The sequence below is a fragment of the Clupea harengus genome, chromosome 1, assembly GCF_900700415.2.
Source record: "Clupea harengus chromosome 1, Ch_v2.0.2, whole genome shotgun sequence".
In the NCBI taxonomy this organism is placed as follows: domain Eukaryota; kingdom Metazoa; phylum Chordata; class Actinopteri; order Clupeiformes; family Clupeidae; genus Clupea; species Clupea harengus.
The window spans coordinates 9,979,579-10,004,786 of record NC_045152.1 but is presented as its reverse complement, the minus strand read 5'-3'; the positions used below and the strand labels follow the sequence as shown (position 1 = coordinate 10,004,786).

The window sequence follows — 25,208 nt, the reverse complement described above, 5'->3', positions numbered from 1 at the left end:
TAAGTTCAAGCAAAGGTCTTGTTCATAGCACGAATATGTTTAATATTTAACCACAATGAGAAGACAACAGAGAGTAATGATGAGTTGACATACAGAGCATCAAGGCAGGGAAATCCATCTCTCTGACAGCCGTCATTCAAAACAGGCAACCATGAGCAGGCCTCAGTCCAGCTGCCACTCTTTGAAAGGGGAGGGGGGGGGGGGGGTGTCATTGGATGAGCGTTCTCACAGCTCACTGATGACAAAGAGTCCAATCTCTGATTGGTCTGATGCAGATGCAGCCTTTGCTAATGTCCTCACGTTCCCCTTTTTCTGTTTCTGTCTCCGCCACTTGCTATATGCCTCTCTCTGTCATTGTTACTACATCTTCCACTTACTATGCGTCTCACCCTGTCGGGCTCACCATCTTGTCCCATTGGGCCCCTCCGCAGTATTATGGTTCTTCATGCTAAAATTCCATGTTTGTCTCCTTTGGTCTTATTCCTCACTTACTTACTAAGTTACTTAGTTACTTACATTGTACTGTCTGCATTTAACTAACTAGTCAGGTACCAGGATGCATTTGCCCAACCAATCAGAGCCTGTCGAAATAGTCTGAACCAATCAGCTGCCTGTGTCTGGGGTAATTCAGTGAGCCGTGAGTTGGTTTCCAATATTCACCATCAATCATAGGATGAGATGATGAAGAGGAGGTCAGTCTGGGAGGGAGGGATTTCTTGGACCTGGGGATGTTTGGCTGTCCTCAAAGGTTTTCCATGTCCATATTTGGCTGATGTCTGGCTATTTATACGGGCTGTTTTGCAGCTGTAGTAGTTTGGAATATAAAGGTTCCAAGAGGTAAGGGGGTTTAGCAGTGCTTTGGGGACTGGTTTCCAACCAGAATTGATACATACAAGGTATAGGGCATTGGTAAATGTAATGAAGATGGAGTTAAAATGTGCCGAGGGCTAGATAGAGGGCCAAAGGGTAGTTACAGAGCTTACAGCAGGTACAGGAATTAGAGGGTAGTTACAATGCAGTGAGGGGGTACTTACAGGATAAACGGGGTACATACAAGGCATCGGGGAGGTAGTTACAGGATAGAGGGGTATAGTTACAGAGTACTGGGCCATCATAACGTTGTACAGGGTAGTTACAGGGCATCATAGGTAGTTACAGGGTGTGGGGGGGGGGGGGGGGGGGGGGGGGGTAGAGGGGCAAGCTTGTCACTCTGGGATGTAGGACACCTGCCACACAATAATGTGACTCCTCTCAGCTTTAGACAACGCTGGCTTCATCTGCGGAGCGCCAGCGTCCCCTTCCTCTGTCTCATCGTCCTCCCCATCACCTAAAGGGAAGAAGTGGGAGACAGATATGAATAGTGTGAAGACTGCATACGACTGTTCCAGGGGACATCTCCTCGGCTGAGGATGTGTGTGTTTGGTCTCACCGATGCGGAAGTCGATGTAGCCCTCCCCTCCACTGAGCACCAGTACATTCTGCACGCTCTGAGCTTCCGTCTCCGCAGGAGCCGAGGACCCCTGAGACTCTGACGGGCTATCTAACACACTGCCATTCAGGGTGGCCAACACATTGCCTGTAGAACAAAATGAGAACAGATGTCATATATAGAGTATTTGAGTGTGGACTGACAAGTTGCTGTAAACTTGATACACAGAGAAAGTCAACCATGTTTTTTGTTTCTCAACCGATGCACTGAGCCACCTGTCTTCACAGTCTATATCCTGACTCAGGGTAATGTTTATAAATGGTCACCCTAAAAAAACTGATATTTACTACCTGTATGTAAAATAATCTTGGGCTTTTCATTTACGTATTATGGCGTTAGACCATGTAAAGAGATTACCAACCACTCATCACAGAGAGAACACACTAACCTGGAACAGACACAAAGAACTTGACGGCATCTCGGTGACCATGGAAACACAGCTGTGCCTGGGCCATGGAGCAGTAGGGGATGAAGCTCCCGTTGCTCTTCTCTGCGCTGTCATCAGCATACACATGGATCACGCCCCCCGACGATGTGGGAGACACCTTATTGGCTACAAACACACAGTGATAACCAATCAGTGCCCATCCAGTAATGAGACAGCAGTTAAAACAATGTGAAGCCTGAAGCGACTCTAATTTAAGGAAACATCCACTTATGAACCAAGGGATGTTGAACAGAAAGACAGTAGTGCTCAGGACAGTATACACCTGATCATTTCAAAGGATCATTGAGTAAACACAGTAGGACTGCACTTCTGAAAAACTGACCCAAGACCAGTTCATTTTCAAGGCTATGAGGGTGTCAATCATGATGTGAAAATGCAAACATTCAAAACAAAAACGCTGATCTTAATCTACTGAAGAGGTATGTAACACTTGGTCACAAAGAAATTATATTCACTAAATGCCAAAAACACTTTTGCTTTGCTGTAGCTCTACATAATAATGAATACATTATTAAAAAATAAAATCTGACAATTATATATTATATAACTGAAATATTATGTAGAACATGACATGTGCTGTCAGGGTCACGGGCTAACTTACATCTTCAGCTTTAACCGAGACATTACAAACCTATATACTACCATTCCATATACATAATACAACACCCACATGCACCAGTGTTCATGCAAAACAAAAGGTGTCTGTGGACACAAAACTCAAAAGAATCAAATCATAGAAAACATGACCTGCTGAAATCAAAGTTCTGATCAGTTAAATGGCTGAAAATGAGATGGATGAAGGTAGTATGGTCAGGCTCGCAATGAGGGAGAGCTCCAGCAACTTACCCCTCAGACCAAGGAGCTGTCCCCGATGAAGGACTACCGCTACAGGCACGAGGAAGGGGGAATAGAGGGAGGGTGGATAAGAGTCACAGTCAAACGACACAGACGGGAAGATGACAGAATGATAGAGAAAGACAAACGGTTATGAATACAGGGAAGGAGAGAGAAAGCCAGAGAAAGGTAAGAGAAAAGAGAAGGAAAAGTGAGAAGTGTTGACTGTTGGTTTTTGTGTAGGGGTGTTTTGAGTGTCTCTGTCAGACCAATGTAAAGGAGCATAGCTCAGGGTGTGCTGTATCACTGCTACAGTGTGGTGCCTAAACTGTGTCGCACCGTAGTTTAAACTGTACACTTTCACAAACTCATCACATCCACACATCCACAAGGGGGCACCAGCTTGCTTCTTGTTTATCTATTGGGCTAGCGATATGAGGCCCTAAAGCAAGGCTGATGGCCGACAGTTCAGCGTGGTGGAGACACTTGCTGGAGACACCACTTGGGCTGGCCCAGGGCCCTGGAGGTAAGCTGGTGTCCCCTTGTCCATTCCTCCACTTAGCTTCTTACATACCGACTATCACGTGTATTGCACACATTTAAGTAAGGCACTTCAGTTTGGGCGGCTTTGAATACCCTAGACTTTGGTTATGAGCTTAGTTGCATACTGGAGTTTGTAAGTCACTTACTCTCAGTCAGTGGGATTGAAATGATCACACCGTTCCCTGTCCCCACCCATAGACGGTTTCCTCCAATCAGGAGAGCTGTGATTCGTACAAAAGAGAAGCCAAGTTTCCCTGTGCCTGTCAATCAAAGAAACAAGACAAGTAAGCTCCATTCTGCAGAGTGCTATGGGCACGTGTTTTTCTTGAGAGCAAAGGTCTCTCAGTGTTTCTTCTGAATAGGTATAATAAATGATTGAAATAGTATAAGCATTGTATTCTATTTCTATTATTAGTCTATTCTGTGTCATGAACAAAGTAGGGATGCCTAACCGAGCATTTTGCTGACATAAGGCTCGATGTCGACATCCTGCAGGTGTTGGTGGGTTATGGCATGGTACAAACGCAGCGTGGAGTCCAAACGGATCGACACCCAAACACCGTCGCCGATCCACGCCAGCTGCCGTACCTGACTCTCCCTACGCGGGTGAGCATCAAAAGACTCCTGGGGGGGGGGGGGGGGGGGGGGATGCAAGAGTGATGTGTCAAAACATTGCTGCATGTTCTAAAATAGATTAAAGCTTATGGATTTCCACTGCTCAGGTTCGTGTTTGTGTAAATGCACACAGTATGTGCTTTGCTTTGGTACAGCATGTGTTTGCTTTGGTACAGCATGTGTTTGCTTTGGTATAGCATGTGTTTGCTTTGGTACAGCATGTGTTTGCTTTGGTACAGCATGTGTTTGCTTTGGTACAGCATGTGTTTGCTTTGGTACAGCATGTGTTTGCTTGTTAATCCAGTAGCCACTGAGGTGACGCCGCATAGTCATGGCGTCTCATTATCATATGACAAAACGGGAAGACAGTAAGAAGACACTTGAGACAACAGAGGAGAAAGGGGCATCTAGATAAAGTATGCATTGCGAAGACAGCAATACAAGATTCTGTGTGCTCTCTGCCCTGTGATTGGCCGTGCTGAGTCATGTGACTCACCTCTATCTGCATACTCTTTGGCTGGATGATGTGGATTTTGTTCTTGTAGCCGCACCACACCTTGTCATGCACCACGGCCATGCATCGGATTGAGTGGTGTGGCCGGCCCAGGTCCATCAGGTGGTAGTTGGACAAATCCCACTGTCCATCTGGATAGGGAAAATCACAACCATAAAAACAGGCATATGCACAGGTATATTTACACAGAAACAGCCATACACACACCTAAATGCACAGGAAAAAAGGACACGCTTGTGTACTGCAAACATCCAGACAGAAACCGCAAAACAAAAAGTGTTACGGATACAAAAATGAAAAGTTTGACGAGGTTTCTTCAGAATCAGACATGGTCTCATACTGACAATGAGGTACACATGACACAAGTAAACACACACACACACACATACAGCGGCGGGTACCCCTCCACTCCCTTACCCTCTGCTCTGTGGAAAATGGCCAATGTTCCATCTGCCAGTGCAACTAAGACTCGACCTTTGACATGTCTATAACACAGAGAATTGTATCCATGTGAATATACTCTACACAGACATCCACACACACACACACACACACACACACACACACACACATACACTCACACAAACTGGGCACACACTCCGTGTTGCAGTTCTGGAGATTCACTTACACTAGACTGAGCACAGAGTCTTTGAGTTTAATGGAGTGAAGACACTTCTTCCAGTTGGCCACGGAGGAATGCACATAGAGCCTGAGGGGCAGAGGAAGCGAGAGAGAGAGCAAGCCTGAGATCCGAGGGGGGACTTTAGAGAAACACACCAGCACAAGCAGGAGATGTGGTGGGATCAGAGAAGGGGTGAGTGGGGATGTGGAAACATGCGCAGACAATGCCTAAAGAAGGAGAACATTAACATGTTGTGCTGTTAAAACATGCTGTTGGTGTTTTTAGTGAGGGGGGGATTTGTGGTGAGTTTGTGTATCGTTTTGTGTCATACCCACCAGCCATTCTGGGCTCCGAGCCACATGGTGGGAGCTACACTGGTCCCGGCGCGATCGTCTCCACCCTCCAGGGAATCTGCAGGAGCTGAATTCACCTCCTCCTTCTGACCACCACCATGACTGCAGAGAGAGAGAGAGAGAGAGAGAGAGAGAGTGAGAGAGAGAGAGAGAAAGAGACGAGGGGATGGAGAAGGAGAAGAAGAGCACCACGGCGAATGACCAAAGGAGAGAAACAGAGAGAGGAGCAGAGAGGAGAGGAGAGGAGAGGAGAGGAGAGGAGAGGAGAGGAGAGGAGAGGAGAGGAGCAGAGAGGAGCAGAGTGGATGTCACACCGGACACAGAGGGGAAGAGAAACACTGGAGATGGCTGGGTGACTAACGTTCTGTTAAATAGATTTCTGTTATATAGCAAAAGCATACCTTATGTGTGTTCTGTCTGTGTGTGTCTGCCGTCTCATGCATATATGTTAATATGTATACTTTGCACTGCATGTTTGTTACCTGTTTGTGTTGCTGTCTGTGCTGTGCGTTTGTGGGTCGGTGAAGACGTGCTCCGTGAAGGGCCCTATCTGAGTGGGCTCCTCCCCTTCCTCATTAGGCCCTGCCTCCTCTGGCACCTCTGTGGCCTCGGTGGCCTCCTCAGCTGACTGGGACACGGCCAACCTGCTGCTTAGCACTGGAGCTGTGGGGGCTAACACACGCACACACACACACACACACACACACGCACACACACACACACACGCACACACACACATACACATACACATATCAGAAACGGATAAACACTCCTCAGTATCACACACACACAGACCCTTAAAAATACACATAATCAAATACTCTGCAACAAGTACACCATACACACATATAAACACTCTCTCACACAGAGAGGGACTCTATGGAGACCCACCTTGTCCTTTGTCCAGGACAGGAGTGTCGGTGCGTGAGGAGCAGTTGCTGCGCACCACACTGCAGTTGGTGGCACAGCCCACCAGAGTGATGCCCGCTAACATGCCCTCAACCCCACCACTCTCTTCCTTGCTGCCGTCAACCTGCTGTTGCTGCTCCAGGAAGATCTCTCCTGCTGGGTAGTCATTCTCACTGGCAGCTGCTCAAACACACACACACACACACACACACACACACACACACACACACACACACACACACACACACACACACACACACACACACACGCCAAACACATATCATTCAACTGTAGATTGTGACTGGCACATTCGATGTGATGTGTGAGTTTAGATTTATCAGACTGTTGCATGCCATCTGTGTGTGTTAGAAGCTGTGTGTGTGTGTGTGTGTGTGTGTGTGTGTGTGTGTGTGTGTGTGTGTGTGTGTGTGTGTGGCACACTAACCTGGCACACTGGATATGCACAACACATGGGCATTACACACATTGAACTGGTCGACCAGCGAGCCGGGCTGATTGGCATCTATGATGACCACCTTGCTCCCTGAGTGGGTGCTGGTCAGGATCCACACGCGGCTGCTCATGGAGTCCATCTCATGCAGCTCCTTAGGCTGAGAGGAGTCACCGTGAAAGACAGGGATTAAACACAACAAAGGTTCTTCCAGGAGTACTGAAGAGCATCAGTGCCACAGCTGTTTTGTGAGCCAAACTGACAGTTGAGTGCTTTTCTACAGTCTACTCTTATGATTCTGTTTTAACAATGTCTGAAAGTCCCTTGCCACATTCACATTATTTTTAGCAGAGAAGGCAACAAAAAAACAAAATAACAACGTCAATTGACTGGAGTCCCAATAAGCATCGCATCACTCCATAAGGCAGCTGACACTGGAATTGATCCAATGGTGACTGTTCACTTAGATGGTATAAGGGGTATAATATCCCACAATTGCATTCACAGGATGTGAGGACATGTCCCCTGTAAGATTTCCACGCTAGTGGTTGAGGGATGGTAGCCATGACAGTGTAGAGAAAAGCTATTCAAAAGACAGGAAGGAACAGCCTTGGTGTCATGTCAGTGGGCGGTGGCAGTAGTGGTGTGGGTGGTGTACCTTCTTCCTCTCTGGTGAGCTGTGCTCGCTCTTGTTTTCTCCTCCCTCCTCCTCTGCTGTCAGTGGGTCAGAGCCATTGGCTGAAGCCTTTGCAGGTACTGCATCCGGATTGGACGTTTTCCAGCCAGTCAGGTCTACCCCTGCTGCACACCACAGCTACAGAAAAAACTCCCATGAGTCTATGCTCTTTTGTGTGTGTGGGTGTTTGTGTGTGTGTGTGTGTGTGTAAATCTGGTCATTTGAATTTTTACACAATACTGTGTGCATGACATCTGATTGAGAAAATGTCCCTTTGAGTGTATGCATTTTTTTTTATTTCTTTACCTTCCTGTTTGGATCTTTCTCCACTAGGGGGCGGCAGTAGACAGGAACAGGCACATTTTTCATGCGGTTGTCCTCCTTCTCATTGGCCTGCAAGGTGACATTGCAAGCATAAGTTAGGGGCTCACAATCAGTTTCTGCAAATGGCTGCTTGACACACCAGAGTCCACTGCAGATGCCCCAGCATGCCAGGAGCTCCCCGACCCCTGCCCCAATGCGGGGGCAGGTAGGGGCAGACTTGGATACAGTTTGTCAATCAGAGAACAATCCTCTGTGGAGGCTACATTTCACACTGTTAAGTGTTAGGGTTAAAGTTTCAGCTTAAACATGCGCAAGACCAGAGGAAGAAAGGGGGAAAAAAACAGATGAAAGGTCTGATTGACAGAGAGAAGAGCCAGTTGGGAAGCTTTTGGGTCGGTGGCCAGACCCGATTTTCTCGAGTATTAGCAGATCAGGCAGATCACACAAATCAAAAGATTATGACCTATATAGACTGAAGTGTGTTGTTGTTGTTCTGGCTGCGGTGGGGACGAGACAGCTCCATGCTTGGCTGTGCTAACGGGATATTGCAGGGAGAGTTGCAGCGGTTAATCTGCTCACTGAGTTAGTGCTTTGTTAGGAGAGCCACGAGGAGAAGGTGTCACAAGGGGAAGCCTGAGGCTTTACTTCTCGCTATTTAAGATTTGGTTTCCTTTGGGGGTTAGTTGGAAACCTATGCTGGCTTTCTCTGGCTTTTTTTTTTTTTTTTTTAAATAAAAGAGTTTGACGTCAGGTTTTAAAGAGGCCAGGGCAGAAGGAGAAAAGGTGGGAAGTAGAGTTGCATGCTGGGACTCTCTGGGTGTCACTTGCCTGCTGTCTCTTCAGGGGGCTCTCCTGCGGGCCTTCAACCTGGGGCGCAGTCTGTGGGAGATTACAGTTAGAGCCACGGCGACCACACGGTCACCTCGGCAACCACTACACACATACATCTGCTGTTACGCCCCACGGGGTCATCGTTTTGGTTCCCTGCCATCTTCACGGGCGCCACACTACCATACCATGCGCATGCTCCTTGCAGTGGTATGCACACATGCGACTGACTGAGGTTGGACACCTCCAGATCATAAAGCTACGATGACACTTAACTGTCATACAAGCCTACAGCTGAAGATTGTAGGATGACTCACCAATGTACACTAAGCATCATACATAATAATATATAATAATTGTAATAATTGTCAGACTTTATTCGCACAAGCGACACACTGCAACACACACGTGATATATGGAGGCGACACAGGACACACACACACGCACACGCAGGCCTGAGGTCGCTGTGAATTTAGCCTCTGCTTTTTCCCATCCCGGACTGTCCTTCCTCCAGGACCCCAGGAGCAGTGGGCAGCTTTTAAGCGCCCGGGGAATTACATTAGCGCCCGGGGAATTACATTAGCGGACATAAGCAAAGAAAACTATACTCAGGACTTGTTTCATAGAAGAGGCTTATCCTGTCTTCCACTTGTTTCCCGCACTATCCTCCACTTCTCAACCCAGGGCATTCTGCACACACTACTATATCATACACTCAAATAGACAAGACAGCACTACTACAGTGTACACCACATCTGAGTGCATATTGCACACTACCACCAAAGAACAAACCCTGCTGAAAAGAGATCAAAGCAAGCTTAGGTCACATTTGAACACTGTACACACTGTCACAGGGGCCTCTGCAGTGCAGCCCACACTGCTATATAGGGTGTGAGGGGTTTCCCCAGAGCACTGGATCCAGGAGAGAGGCCATCTCTTTGGTCAGGAGAAAACAGACTCAACTGTTCTGGTGTCAGCTGTGCATTTGTGTTTTGACACGTGGAGTAATTGGTCTGGCGTATTTGGTTCTGGTCCCAGTTGTGTGGTTCTGGTCTGGGGGGGGGGGGGGGGGGGGGGGGGTGGTTCTGGTCTCGGGTGCAAGCTGTACCTGTTTGTATCGGGGAGGCACGCTCCAGCCGCAGGCCTGCATGAGCCCGTCGTCGCGGCGCATGTGCTCGCGCACCTGCCGGTACTGCTCCCGCCGCTGCTCGCGCCGTACCGACAGTGCCGAGTCGCTGAGGAGAGACGCAACACCGTTACTGGGGAGTCTACGGACGGAGAGAGAGAAGGGGGGGGGGGGGGAGCCGGGGGGCGAGCGTTAGCGGAGCAGCGCAGCAGCCAGCCGTGGCCAAGATTAAATGCAAGAGAGAAGGAGCGAGTCAGAGAGAAAGAGGGGGAGTGGAGGGAGACAGAGGGAGAGTGAAGGTTAGGGAGGAAGACAGGTGGACCATGGAGGACCATCGAGGACAGGGAGGGAAGGAGAGAGAGAGAGAGAGGCAGAGAGAAAGAGGGGGAGTGGAGGGAGACAGAGGGAGAGTGAAGGTTAGGGAGGAAGACAGGTGGACCGTGGAGGACCATGGAGGACAGGGAGGGAAGACAGAATGTGAGATAATAGGAGAGAAGGAGAAAGAGAGAGAGAGAGGCAGAAGGTGCGACACAGTGAGGAAGATCAATGCCGGACAACACTGACTGACAACATGAGGCACAACAGGCAGCCACTCACTACCTGCCTGCAGACACATGAGTGAGCAGTGACAGGATGCCAGAGGTCCTAATGGGAGTGAACTGAATACATGTTTAATGCATCTGCCTGTATGAACGCGTTTCTGGGTAGACATATGAGAGCACATAGCATGTATGCACACTCATATACTTGTATGAATATGTGGTCATCTTTGTCTGTGTGTGTGTGTGTGTGTGTGTGTGTGTGTGTGTGTGTGTGTGTGTGTGTGTGTGCGCGTGCGTGTGTGTGCGCGTGTGTGTGTGCGTGCGTGTGTGCATGTGTGTGTGTGTGTGTGTGTGTGTGTGTGTGTGCACGTGTGTGTGTGGGTCTGCAGACAGCCATTGTTTGTCCCCTACATAGGAAGTGACAGCAGCGCAGCAGCAGCAGGCCAACAAAGCCAGCAGAACCAGATGAGAGGAGGACACACGGCTGTTACCAAGACTACCACCGTGTTACAATGACCACGACCCTATTCCTTTTAAACTGAGCTTCTTAGTGTGATATATGACATGCCCTGGTTCTCTTTTGTTTATCCTTGTCCCTGGCTGTAGTACAGCACAGTGTGAATCTAACAAGAATATAAAGCTTGGTTTACAGGGAAGTCATTAAATATGTCATTAACATATTTAATTTTCAGTGATGTACTGCCTACTTTGTGTTTGCATGTATGTCTCTCAGTGTAGCAGAAATCATGTGAGTACATATGGTCGGTGCATGTGATCTGTTTTCTGTGAGTCAGAGAACAGAGAGGACCGGCTGGCGATGTGCTTCTCTCTCCCTCGCTTGCACACTCAAGGGAACAACAGTGCAAACTCGCACAGAGAGAAGACAGGGGGATGAGAGAGCGATAGAGAGAGAGAGAGAGAGCAATAGAGAGAGAAAGAGATAGAGAGATAGAGAGAGAGTAATAGAGAGAGAAAGAGAGAGAGAGAGAAAGAGCGATAGAGAGAGAGTAATAGAGAGAGAAAGAGAGAGAGAGAGAGAAAGCGAGAGAAAGCGAGAGGGAAGGAGAGAGAGAGAGGGTAGGAGAGAGAAAGAGTGGTGTACATTGGGACATGTGAATGAGCTGAGGCCACATGTGGGGTAGAGAGGCAGAAAGGACAGAGTGAGCTTGTGTGAGAAAGTGCACAGCACTCCGGGGTTGCGCTCACTCTTCAGGGAAGAACTCGAGAGTGCGGTTGGATGTGGAGATCTGGCACATGGTGTGAGAGCGCCTCTGGTTAAAGCTAGCCGGCGAGGGCGACTTGTAATGGATGTTGACGCTGTTGTACGGCCTCTTCACTGGAGGAGGACTGGATGAGGTGCTGAAGAGACGTGCAAAGCTGTGGAAAGAGAGAGAGAAGGAAGGAAAGGAGAAGACAAGAACAACAGTCAATAGCCACTTCATTCCCTGAACTCCCAAAGCTGACCTGGACTTTTTCTATTTTCTTAGAAATCCCCATCCTATCCCCATCCCCCCCCTCCTTACTGGACTGATCTACCTATGACAAAAGAATACCACCAACATTGTTGTGTGGCAATAAAGTTTTGATCTATCTATCTATCTATTGATTTACTACATTCACATGAAATGAAAAACTATTTTACCCCAACAGTCTCTGAAATATAAAGTGAGAGCAACACCCAAATTCTCTGAGATAAACCAATTCCCAACAGCTACTCTCCATGGAACCAAAGCTACTCATCTCATCCACCCATTGGATCAGGCTGAACACTCCCAAGGTACTCACAACTGCCAGATGGTGGACTTCTTCTTCTCCGAGATCTGAGGATTTTCCCTGGATGCTCTGTGAAATGAATAGAAAGAGAGAAAGTGCAGATGGTAAAGTGAGTCTGGTGATCATAATCGTGAAAGAATTTATTAGTAATTTGTATCTAAATTCAACTTAAGAAGTCATGGGAGTGTCTTCTGCTGAAGTCAGCTGATGTGTAGGCTACTGATTGGCTTCATGCACTTCTTTATGGATCCTGATTGGCTGTGCTCCCTGTCTTGGGTCATCCCGACCGACTAACCCCCACACCACTCGCCTGATCATCTCTGTCCAGCGCACGGCCTCCTGCAGCTCCATCAGCCGCTCCTTGTACTGGTTCCTCTCCATGAGCACCCGCGCCATCTCCACCCGCGTGAAGCGCCGCCGCTGCGCTATGGCCACGTCTCCGTCCTGCAGCGGGGATGAGTACTGTTGCCATTCCAGTGGAGAGCCACCGTGAGCACAAAAAGAGCCAGGCCACAGCACAGCACAGCAGAGCCACCAGCAACACAAGCACAGGGCAGGTTAGTGCTTTAATGCTAAAGCCAGTATGCTAATTGCTAAAGCAATTGTTATGGCTAATGTGTGTGGCTACGAGCTATTCAAAAGTATTGTTTTGTCAACATGGCTTGTTTTACAGGTTAGGAGTGCTAGAGCAGAGAGGCAAATAAGTATTTAGGGTAATAGGTTTAGTTCTGCGACTGCCCAGCGTGGGTTTGCAGTGAGGGTTTAGCAGGGAATGCAGCTTCTGGCTTTTACTCACATCTTCTCCACCTTCGTCCTTAGAATCCTGAGATGCTCCAAGAGCCTCTGCCTTAAGCCTGAGAATTCAAGGAGACATTGACAGAGCCTGTTACCAGCCTTTCATTTTCCATGTTTCTCTGTCATACCAGATCCAGTCAGATGTCACTTGTAGAATACGATGGCCCACAAAAACATAGTCATGAAACAAAGTTATTGTCTTATGTCACCAGTCAAATTGTAAATAATCAGTTGTTACCAGTCAAATCAGATTATTTCATTATTGATGTTGTCTACAGTACACAAGTGAAAATAAGTTCGATATTCAAGCTCACATTTCAACAGGGGTTGAAAAGAAACAAAGCAAAGTGGGGAAATGTTCCTTCACTTTTCCTATGAAACTTCCCTAATGTCCAATCATTGGCTCAGTGAATTCAAACTGCAGTCGCATCTTGCAGTCACAGTGTAATCGCAATCTCACCTCTTAAGCTCCTCCTCCAGCTCTTTGAGCCTGGTGTCCACCTTGTTCTTGGACTGTTTCACTGCTTCCAGTTCCTCTCGCAACACTTCCTGTTCCCCTGAGAGTTCATCTACTTTAGCAATGAGGTCATTCTTCACAATGTTCAGGGCATTCCTGCATAAGAGAATCACTGTGGTGAAAATACACTCATACTCACACACACACACAAATACGAAATGTGTACTTCCACAAACATACGCCACACAATTGCACTAAACACACCCAGTCTCCCATACACATGCAATGTCCTATCTGACTATCGTGAAGTGGCAGCATCCAGTTAACAGTCAACATACAAAGCCAGTAAAATCCCTCCCTCATATTCCCTCTATTCAACCACCCTCAGTCAGACTTCCCGTGTCTTATTTGTGTCTTACTTTGTCTCCAGTAGTTGTTTGTTTTCTGTCAGCAGATTCTCCACCTCCTTCCCCATCCCTGTGTGAGACAGTCTCAGTCAGTGCTATCTGGAGTGTGTAGACCACTCTTAGAGGTCCTCAGGTATGCATCTACATCTATACACATATCCTTACACCACCTGTTTTCTCTCTGAGTGTTTTGACTTATAGTGGAAGACAATGTGAGAAGGGGGATGAAAGCACAAACAGCCTAAATGAAAATAAAGCCATCATTCCAAAATACAGTTAACCAAACACAGCAATGCTGAGCAAACCTGCACAGTGTGAAGAATAGGGCCCCCAATTATATTTGTGGCACATTCGTTAATATATAAATACTGTATGTTCTAAGGATTTCTGTTATGAGTGTGTTATATCATATTAAGTCAGTGTGTGTTTGTGCACATATGCAAAAAAAAAAGAATCAAAACTCATCTCCCAAACATAAAGGCTGTCACAAAAGCACTGAAAAGCTGAAATAATGTGAAATAAAACAATATCAAAAAGCCCATAAGGGAACTTGGGTAATGACATCACAGCCAAAGCAGAATCGTGGGCAGGAAGTGACATCACAGGATGGGGTCTTATTCAACACAAAAGTTCAGTGGTGAGGTTGAGGAATTGCGTGAGGCCTTACCGAAGAAATCATCTCGCACTATGGGACAGAGGAGGAGAAGAGGTACAGATGAAGAGGAAAGAGAAAGGGGAGAGAGAGAGAGAGAGAGAGAGAGAGAGATGAAAATTGGATTGGGGAGAGCAAAATGGCAAGCCCCAGATGCAGAGAAGAAGCAGCCGGGATGGGGTGATAGAGAGGGAGGGCGAGAAAAAGAGAAAGGACGGTAAAGAAACACCGGTTAGATGGTGTAAAAGAGGAAGCTATAGACATCTAAACAGGCAGAGCTTCTACAAGAGAACCATACAAGTCTGTCTACTTCTCACACTCACACACATTCCTACTCTCAGCCATATGCAGCACATTATGTCTCATCTTCCTCCTCTGTTCCGCACAGACACAATGTCACACACTGACCCTGTTTTCACAGGTTTTGTGTGTGTGTGTGGTCATAAATAAATGTGGGCTACCATTACACTGTTAGCTGAACATAAGAAAACAAACAGAAACAGTAAAGATACAGACCTGAGAACTCCCCTAGGGGCGTGGCCATCAGAAGCACACATAGAATGAAAGAATAGAGAAAAGGTCAAGGTTCAGCGTGAGAATAATGACCAATCAAAATCAAAATGGCATCTCACTAAGATGCTCAAAAAAATATTCATAATAAAATCAAGACAAAACTCTTAAAGACTTTTAAACTCTTAAAATATAGTTGCATGATATCTTGAGGACAAAAACAAAATGGCTGCTGTCATCCTCACAAGTTTGCATAAAAATAAACAAAAAAATAAATAAAACCATTAATAAAACTGAAACTACAGTGAGGGAAGGTAGCTTTGCAGCAGGGAATGGGTGCACATTTTGCAGCGTATGCATTTAGCCAGAGTCATGCATGTCAGGGGTCAAAGGTCACATCAATGATGATAAGCTGCTGTTTGTACTTTTTTGCCAAGACACATGATATGCAAAATCATCTGACTGAATACGGCCAGAGGTGATCAAATTCAGACTCTCCGACTTTCCCTTTTGAACATTCTTGCTCTAGCCATACACAGATGATTTCACAGTGGCTTGGCCCACTGGGTCAGAACCTCTAGTGGGTAGAATTATCATGTTCTGAGCCTGGAGAGTCCAGCTCCTCCTTGCCAGTCACTTACCAAGCAGCTCAGCTCCCGCGTCCACATCGCCAATGATGTCAGACTTGGCATCTTTGATCTCGTGGTAGAGAGAGTCAGTGTTGATGCCAAAGGCCTCGTTCACTATGCCCTGAGATGGACTGAGAAATAATTGGTGTATGTTACTGTGAGTAATGCGGCAGTATGTGCTTTGTTTGTTCATTTGAGTCGTGAATGTCTGTGGGTGTGTTTGTGTGTTGTCAATACCTGTTTCCTCCTCCATAGACTCGTGGGTCCATACACATGTCCAGCTCTGGGGTGGAGTCAATGATCTCCTGGAACTCTGACCACTCATCACTGCTGCCCATACCTACACACACACACCACACACACACACACACACACACACACACACACACACACACACACACACACACAGTCATGTCTACTGTAGCTATAAATATTGGAATACTTATAATCCTGTCCATGGCTCCATACACACATTTACCTTCAGAGTCATATGTAAAACTGAGTGCAAAGGTTAGGACGTAAATTAAATAGTTTGCTACATGAAAAATATCATTCATTGCTGCTAATTATTATCTCTCTTAATGTATATTGTATAATGTATATAAGCAGAGGTCAGTGATCTGGAGCCAGTCCATCACTGTTTCTTACAAAGACCCTCCCCCAAACAAGGGCCTTCATACTGCTTTGGCTAGAATACTTGATTGACGGGCAGGTAGAGATACCACCTTGTTCTGATTAGCCGGATGACAATGTGAGAGCACAGGTTTTCCTCAGGGCATATACATTTGTGACGGGTGCTGAGAAAGTTGCAAAATAATCAAAATGTTCTAAATGAAAATTACTGACATCTAGCAACTTTTAATCACTACCGCAAGTTTGGGGGGTTTTCCATGTGTTTCATAAGCAAATTGTTAGAACAGAGAATTATGAGAATGATGCATCATACATAGCATCAGAACAACCTACATCATAGGTCAGCTTGGCCTCGCTAGGCTCAGGTCACCCCACCTCTTTTGCATTGTCATTCTCCCTCTCTCTTCTCTCTCTCTCTCGCTCTCTCTCTCTTGCTCATCTTTCCAATGACTCACCAATGCTGACGTTCCTGGTTTCCTGGGAAACCTGGACCTCCATGTTTCTGCTGAGTCGTTTGGCACTCTTCCTGCCCCTCCCCCGCTGGCTCTCGAACTCTCCAGCCGACGCCAGCACCTCGTTCAGGGGGGTCACGGAGGCGGAGGGCACCGAGGAGGTGGGCGTGTTGGACTTGCTGCCTCCACTGCTAGGGGTCGCAGCCACTGAGTCCGACTCAGAACCATCCTCCTGATAACACACACACACACATACACACACACACACACACACATACACACACACACACACACACACACACACACACACACAGGCACATACACACACGCATATACACACACACATGCATACACAGACACACACAGACACCTCTAAGCCACTTTTAAAAGTATCCAGGCATACCCTCAGCATAGAGAACTCCTATGCAAGTTCATTCTATGACACACACACACACACACACACACAAAGCATGCAAACATCTATTCACATTTAATACTACAAATAACCTGTCACTTCAGGACAAGGAAAGCCATGTGACAATGACCATGTCACAAGCTCTGTTAGCTGAGACCACTCAGAATCAGGTGATCCGATGACAAAGGCTGTGTTGAGGCATGAGATGGCACACCATCCTGTTAGGCCAAGGACACATGCATTTAGAGGCTTCATGGAAGACTGGCATGACACTCCTGGACAGCGTCCTCAACTAGCTGCTCTCGTGTCATTCAGGACCATTGTTAAGGTGGTCGCGGGACCCATTCAAAATCTTCTCAAGCCAAACCAGGTTCTTGGTATACATCAAGTACATACACTAAGTTACACACTAAGTGTAAATCTCAGAAAGAATCTCTGGCTGCTCTAATTTGCTGCTTAAACAAAAATGTAAAAACAGGCTGGATACAAGATAAGTGTTGTAACTAGATAACGGAGTGGGGTAATGAAAAATTAGAACACCTGGAGGACCACGTTGAGTCTGACTCCATGCAAACGGCTAGCAGACAAAGGCCCTTACAACCAGACAATATTTGGCCCCCGACGAAGAGGACATTTAGGTCTAGGTCTGGTATTGAGACCACACAATACCTTAGGTCTCATACACTGCTGTGACCTCATTTTACCTTGCTCACCTGAACATACCAAACAGCAAACTGCTCAGGGTTTGCCGTCACAAGGTGAAGGAGTGGTGGATTATCCACTGTGACAGCAAGGATGTTTTCTGCTGGTTTTTCTTTAGATATGAATTTTATATGCCGTGATATGTGACATTGTGACTTTACAGAGTGGAATGTAATCATGTGACACAGATTGTGAGAGTGTATTTTTAGTGACTGTGCTCATAGCTCCATTCTTGCGATGTGACAACCTAACCATGCTGTTGTGTGCCTGTGTCTTCTCTACACTGAAATGACACTGAATGTATGAGTGCTGAAACATGAGCCCTCTGTGCGTGGGAGAACGTGACAATGCCTCTCCTCCACCAGCGACTGAATGGAAACAGACAGCAGACATCACTTGAAAACAGGAGGTGAATGCCCAACAATGGGATGGAGCCCACTCCCCACTGACCTGCTGGTGTCAACTTAAAGGCTTGGAAAGACAATTTTTTTTTCATTATAATTAAGACATTGTGTTTGAAATCCCCCTTCTGACACCAAAAGGGCTGTGGGAGGAGGGATTGTGAGCACAGGTTGGTGGTGGTAGTCACGGTGATATGGTTTGGGCTCGTCCCTCCAGGGCGATGAGGGTTGGAGGCGTGTCTATCTAGCACACCTGGTAGCCGGATGTGTAGCTGTGCCGACCGAGGTCACCACCCTGCCAGTCAGGCAGCTTCTTCCCCCCCCCGGCACCCCCACGTACCATCCCATCTCCGCCGGAGAACAGACTCAGCGATGGAGGACGCTCCGCTTTACTGCAGACAGAATGAGAGAAAAAGAGAAAGAAGTGAGGGGGAGATGAGCAAGGAAGTGTGAAAGATAAGGTGAGGGAAAGAGAGAGAGAGGAAGAAAGAGGGGGAGAGCAGCAGAAGGAGAAAACCAAGAGAAGATAATGGGCGGGAAAAACGGTTGAAGTGAATGAGTGAGAGGAAAGAGTGGGAAGAGGAAGGTAAAGACATAAATAGCGGAATAGAAGGAAGAAAGAAGAGAGAGAGAGAGAAAAGAGAGAGTTTGCATCAGAGAAAGCGCACTCGAGTTTGATACCTCAGTCCGACACATGACATGTGGTTAACAGGATCATATAAGGATGGAGAAAAGAGATTACATGGAACAAGAATAACACGCACACACACACACACACATGAGAACCACTGGAGGAAAAATAGGTAGGTCTCTGAGATTCTGGAGGTTTACTCAAACCTAATTGGTCATTTCAGGGGGAAAGGTTTAAAGGCCAAGGGGTCAGGGCGGTTGGTCAGGGGGGGACTTTGGATTTGCTTTGGTCAAATAGGGATGCAGAGGATTATGGCAGGTTTACCTTTTCCTCCAGGTGTGGCGATGACTGTAGAAACACACAGAACAGTATAAGCAAAGAGGGACGGATGAGAAAGATGGAGGTTAGGAGCGTATGACACACAGAAGGACTCACACATGCTACACACACACTTCATACAAGACAAAATAATAACGTGATAATAACGATATATATGTGTACAACATAAAGCACATATTACATCTAACACAAAACACCACAGACAGTACACACTACAAACTGATTTCAGATTGTATATTTAGCATGATCCTGTAAGAAACACCTGTAAGAAACCAAGGGATTGAAGTGCTGCAAAACACCTGCCATCAGCTACCAAATCTCTTTAAATCTTTTGCTGCATCTCTGACAGACATACACACAGTAGCAGCCTCAAATATCCCAAGGAGCAGAACACAACCCTTGAAATCAGCCAACCAGCATAAGGTCAAAAAGCAATCATAGTGTTTGCCTACATTTGAGGGTAGACATGTGCAGTTGTGAGAATGCAGGAATATATGCAGACAGGGGTATCCAATATTGGGTAAATTGATTGTTGCACATCACTGAACATGATTTCTACAACCATGACTTGCAACTGTGTTGTAATACAGCTTCTTGAAAAGCAAATTAGCTAAGAGAGAATGCAGTGCCATTGTGTTCCATGATTCATTACATAAGGAACAAAACCGGTGGATGATGATCCTAAAGGGAGCAGACAGGCTTTTCATTCGCTGCCAGGCCCCATCATGCAGCCCTTAGCAACACCATCTCTAAGACAACCAAAAATCTACTGAGGAGGAAACATGACAACTAATTTTTACTCTTCTTTCTTTCTGACTTTCTCTCACTATACATCTTTCTCTTTCTCTCGCTCTCTTCCTCTCAAACATTCACTCTCATTCTCTCTCCCTTGCACACATCTGTGCGAGTCCCCCTTCAAAATACAAATTCTAAGAAGTAAAACCTTCACAGTATCACACATCACGGTGTCAGAAGTGGAGTCCAAGTACTCACGTTCGGCTGCCGGTGCCCTCTGATTGGGCACTTCCGGCCTGTTGCAGCTTGGAACGCTCAATGTGTTCCACGTATGTCTGGATCATCTGTCAAAAAAACACAAAATGTCCACATAAACTGATCAGGGTTCAGCTCAAAATGGTTGAAGGTGGAACAAGACTGCTGGGACCTGGTTCAAAATCAGTCCTGGCAAAATTAAGCTCACCTCTGTGTGACGCTGGTGTAGGGCATTATACTCCTTCTTCATGTCAGCTTCTCTCTCCTCCAGCCGAGATACTGCACAAAACAGTAGAAAAAGGAAATGGAAACATTACGGACAGATTGAACCTATTGAACCATTGAACCTAATACTAGTACTAATACTGTACGTATAATTGTCTTGTTTGTGTGTGTGTGTGTCTGTGTATATAGGTGTGTACAGCTTGTCGTCCACACTATATCACATCACCGCCATTTTAAAGGTGGGCAAATGTATGGGCAAATATATGAAAGTGAGTATGTGTATGTGTGTGTGTGTGTGTGTGTGTGTGTGTGTGTGTGTGTGTGTGTGTGTGTGTGTGTGTGTGTGTGTGTGTGTGTGTGTGTGTGTATGTGTGTGTGTCTGTCTGTCTACTCACGCTGGTCAGCATAATTCTTGCTCTTGAGTTCCAGCTGTTTTCCCTGCAGTTCCAGGAACTCCACCTGTCTCTGCAGATCCTTCTTCTCTGCCTCCAAAGCATCCTCAAACTCGATAAATTTCTACAACACAAACGCACATACCTCACTTTACATTACATTGCATTACTATGCAACATAGTATCCTGCATTCCTTGCTTCAAGAGTAACTGGAGTTGTTGGTGCTAATAAAATGACAGATTTTGTTTAACTGGTTTGAATGGCTTGAAATTACCAGTGTAATACATTACTGCGCACCATACAACAAGCCTAAAAACAATCCAAATGCACACACAACTATACAGTATATCGAAAATCACATGTTCTGTCAGCTCTTGTGACCACTTAAAAACATAATTTGAGAGAGCACAGCCCAACATGCTAAACATACTGTACATGGGGTCTATGTGTTGATTGATTTGAAGTGCAAAAAAATGTATCCAGATTGCTCAGAGAAAGACAAGCATACAGAGAAAGACAGCAAGAAGGAGAAGGAAGAGGCAGAGAGGATGGAGAGAGAGAGAGAGAGAGAAAGAGAGAGAGAGAGAGAGAAACAAATAGTGCTCAGGGACAAACACACAGAGGCACAAACACACAGTGACTTAGAGCTTGGAGTTCAGCAGGAGCACAAAGGGCCTTTTCTGTAGTTCTGCCATTACCGAGAAACTGCTGGAATTCTATAATCTGCACACACAGCAGCAAGAGGGACAAATGGCAGCAAATGCTGCACAAACAAACAAACACTGATGTTTGCCAACAACCCAAAATTCAGCAAACTCTATATGATACAAGTGTTACATGTGTTAACACACATCTGAGTGGCACAGTGGCACAGTGTCATCTGTGTTTTGATTGGAAGAACAGAACACCTGAGGTGAGCACTGGAGTTTCCTAATTGAGGCTTTGATATCCAACCATCACCTTCCAAGTTAGAGTGAAATGTAAGCGTCATACAAACAAGAATGACATCTTTTCTCTCTCTGAGAGAAAAAGAGAGAGAGAGAGAGAGCAATAGAGAGAGAGGTCGCTGGCTGTATCACATTTATTACTTCCTTAATCTGGACAGTGTACTGCTGGCTCTGTGGGTGGAGATGTTGTTTCTCCATCTCTCCCACCCACCCTCCCTCCCTCCATCCCTTGCCTTCCAAGCCCTCTCCTCCCTCTGTCTCTCCAATTCTCTCTCTCTGTTTCTGTCTCTCCCTGCAGCGTCTCGTAAAAGAATCAGGTTACAGTTCTGCCCCCTCCCTGTCTCTTATTGATTTCCCATAATCACCCTCTCTCTCCGACCCATCCCCCATCTTCCAACAGGGCTCCACACTCAAAACAAACCCTATGTCAGATCTGAAACTGTCCTCAGTTCACTTCACCCTTCTATACCCCGACCACACACTGGCACATTTTAAATTCCCCCGCCCAGATTCCATGCACTCCAAACAATCCTTGTCATGCCAAAGCATGTCAGGCTACACAATAGCAGTAGACCCCTGACCTATTAACAAGTTCTTCCAAGATAATGCTGAGTCACCAGAGATTTGTGTAGTATAAAGTATCGAAATTTCATAAACAAAAATTAATTTGCAGTCAGTTCTTTGCGTACTTTACATAGGCAATGTCTGAGGGCACACAGGTCCATTTCAACATCAACAGAGAAAGATGCTGTAAAAGATGCTGAGAAGTGTTCTATGAAGATGTATCTGTGCCCTAGTCTAAACAGATGTGAATTAATGAAAGATGTGCATAATATTGTACACCCATAGACGATACCATTAAACCACGGTTGTAACAAACAAAATGATGCATTGCATTCTCAATGCAGAGGGTATCATCAACAAGTAGCCAGATTGTAATGCAATTATACAAAGCTGACGAATGCAAACGGGCTCACTGAGACTGAGCCCGCAGAGGGAGGATGCACACAAAGCAGGATGGATGGTGAAACGTGTAGTTCTTCCATCATACATTTCCTGTCAAATTTTGTAAAATCATAACAAATATCCAACCTTGGCTAAACTAGTCACAGGAAATGTGAAAAATATACAACATTATATCTATGGAAAAGGCTTTTGAGGACTCAGACAGATGTGGCTACTCTGTGATTGCTGTGTGTTTGTCTGTGTTTCTGTATGTTTGAAACAGTGCAACACACTTTAAGTGTAGGCCTTAAGTCTAGTGGTGTGCTTATGCTTATTATTTTGAAGTATATTTACGTCTGTGAATGTGTGGTCTGACAAGGACTTCTAATTGCAACCTTGAGTTGGTGTGATTTTGAACTGAGCAGTGTGGTATCTGAAGCAAGAGTCACTGAATTCTAAGAGATGCAGTGCACAGCTGTCAGAAACCTAATCCAGCAGTGCAGAGGAAGACTGTCAATGTGAATGTGTGTGTGTTTGTGTGTGTGCGCGCGTGTCTGTGTGTGTGCATATCTGTATGTAGCTACAGAAGGGCAAACAAAGGCAAATAGCTGAAGTCTACTGTGGGTAATATTTTTTATAATACCTCATAAAAGCCTGGTAAAGTGCAAATAAACCTCTACTTGAGGCTATAGCCAATGTCATACAACACATTATCAGCGATTGGAGGATTATGACTGATGCTCTGATGAAACAAGACAAACAAAACCAGTCAGTGATGTTGCTCACCTCTTCTGCCTGTTTGCGTAGCGCCTTCTCACGCTCGTACTGCGTGATGAGCTGCTCGTTGTCCTCCTTAAGAAGCTCGAGTTCCACCTCATGCTCCTGGTTCTCTGTCAGTACCCCATCCAGGTTCTCCAGGACATTCACCACAAGAGGCATTAGCTCCTTCACTACCTCCTCATCGTAACTGTGAATGAGGCGTTCGAACTCCCGGTAGATGCTGTTGGCCAGGCCTGACACGCGCTCCGACATCACCGATACGGAGCCGTAGTCATCCTGGTACACCACCTCATCCAACTGTAGCTCCATCATCTTGGCGGTTCAATGGAATGGTATTAACCGCTAGTGGTAGGCTAAATCACCCGGTTAAACCGGTGCGAAAGAACAGACGGGAGATGAACCAAGAAATGTATATAGTTCATCCAAACGACCCCTCTGCAGGGGGAATAATCCGTGCCAAACGCCTTTAATGTAATGTCATCGTTAAGATGCAGCCCCGTTGTGTTCCATGTTCTGGTCCCATACGTATTACACAGCTCTTATAGGTAAAATTCTCCCACTGCTTGATTCTTTATTTATTTTCGTTTCAATATCTCTGCCGCCCTCCCCTACCCACTCTCCTGCGACACAGCCTCGGCCGCAGGTCTCAGACGCGCCCCGTTTAAGCTTTCTCACCCATCGAAGGCTCTGTTATGGATGAGGCGAATTCCATTTGGCTCCGGCAGATCCATCATCTCAGTGGTGAGGCAAAATCCATCACGCACAGACATGTCCTCGACAATGCACCTGCCGCTTAGCAGCCGCAACCCGAGAGCCCAGCCATTACAGCGTGAAAAAAATCAATGGAGGACAGAATAAATAATAAATAAATAGACTCAAATAAATAGTTATGTTGCTCGTACCGATCCCACCTTTGATTAAGACGGTTAGAGTCTTAAAACGCACTAATCTGGGTGATATTTTTTGGTTCCAGTCCGATGATGCGGGGGGCTACTCGCGGTGCCGTTTCCGCAGCTCGTTCGGTCAGAATTCTCGCACAGGCTAGGTGGAGGGGCCAGCTGACGGATTCAAGCTGACGTCACGCTGTCTGCATTGAGCAGACTCAAGTGGTGTCTCATCGTCGCTATTCCCGATAGCTGGTGTGTGGTTGAGTGTGTTCCTATGTTCTATTGCTACGTTGTTTCTGGGAGGTAGTGTGAGGAATAACTGTATTTTATTAGGCTCCGACACGATAGGCTAAAAACATTTAAATTCCAGAGCAATGCGGCCACTATTAGCCTGGGCTAATATTGAAGGCTATCCTTTTCCGGTCCGAAAAATAGGGTAGGCCGACAGTCTACACAGAGACGGCCTGATGGAGTGAGGAAAAAAAAAGAAAAAGCTTACATTTGGCTACATGGCAGACAAATGACCTGGAACAGAAGCTATAGAAGGAATAGGGTCGGCCGTCTACTTGGCATGTTTACCACTTTCTCTGATTGGAGGAAATTGGTTTAAAGGTATCACACGGGATGGCTCAATGTAACAGGGCAGGGGATCTAAACATTCCCTGGCGGCTCTGGACGATCTTGGAAACGCGCGCTCCTTCTGTGTCGTTTATGTCGCGCGCATGACTTGAGTGGTATTTAGCACGTGAGCGGTTTTGGTCCTTGACTAATTGTTGGCGACAGGCCTGTTTGGGTTCTTAACAAGTATCTCCTATGTAAACTTTCCGTGCTGCTATAGTATAAGGCTGTGGCCACATCTTAACATTTCAAATGTTTTAACATTTGGTATTTTGAGCTTTGAAACGTTTAGCGTTGTAATGAAGTTAGTTGCACAAGTAAAGCAGAGTAAATTGTCCTGTAATTCAAACTTA

The 25,208-nt window shown here is 46.2% G+C and overlaps 1 protein-coding gene across 12 annotated transcripts; it reads right to left on the bottom strand.

The window, feature by feature from the left end:
- Nucleotides 1-21: 21 nt before the first annotated feature.
- mapk8ip3 (mitogen-activated protein kinase 8 interacting protein 3) lies at nt 22-25,139 on the bottom strand. 12 transcript variants are annotated; one of them, XM_031567103.2, is made up of 34 exons: nt 23,357-25,139; nt 20,681-20,801; nt 20,269-20,339; nt 20,064-20,149; nt 19,056-19,079; nt 18,441-18,492; nt 16,586-16,814; nt 15,735-15,837; nt 15,510-15,628; nt 14,875-14,886; nt 14,374-14,391; nt 13,719-13,776; nt 13,303-13,455; nt 12,844-12,901; nt 12,358-12,521; nt 12,060-12,116; nt 11,481-11,651; nt 9,715-9,874; nt 8,607-8,657; nt 7,761-7,847; nt 7,437-7,592; nt 6,773-6,938; nt 6,310-6,507; nt 5,901-6,090; nt 5,401-5,520; nt 5,072-5,152; nt 4,861-4,928; nt 4,426-4,574; nt 3,767-3,938; nt 3,461-3,574; nt 2,784-2,822; nt 1,878-2,042; nt 1,430-1,576; nt 22-1,327 (listed from the first exon to the last, which is right to left on the bottom strand). In XM_031567103.2, the coding sequence occupies exons 1-34, from the start codon at nt 23,660-23,662 to the stop codon at nt 1,206-1,208; spliced, it is 3,987 nt and encodes a 1,328-aa protein (XP_031422963.1). In that variant the 5' UTR covers nt 23,663-25,139; the 3' UTR covers nt 22-1,205. The 12 variants fall into 12 exon arrangements, with proteins under 12 accessions (XP_031422963.1, XP_031422982.1, XP_031422965.1 ...); XM_031567122.2 differs by having other exon boundaries at nt 9,715-9,841; XM_031567105.2 differs by having other exon boundaries at nt 12,358-12,509.
- Between the last annotated feature and the right edge of the window lie 69 nt (nt 25,140-25,208).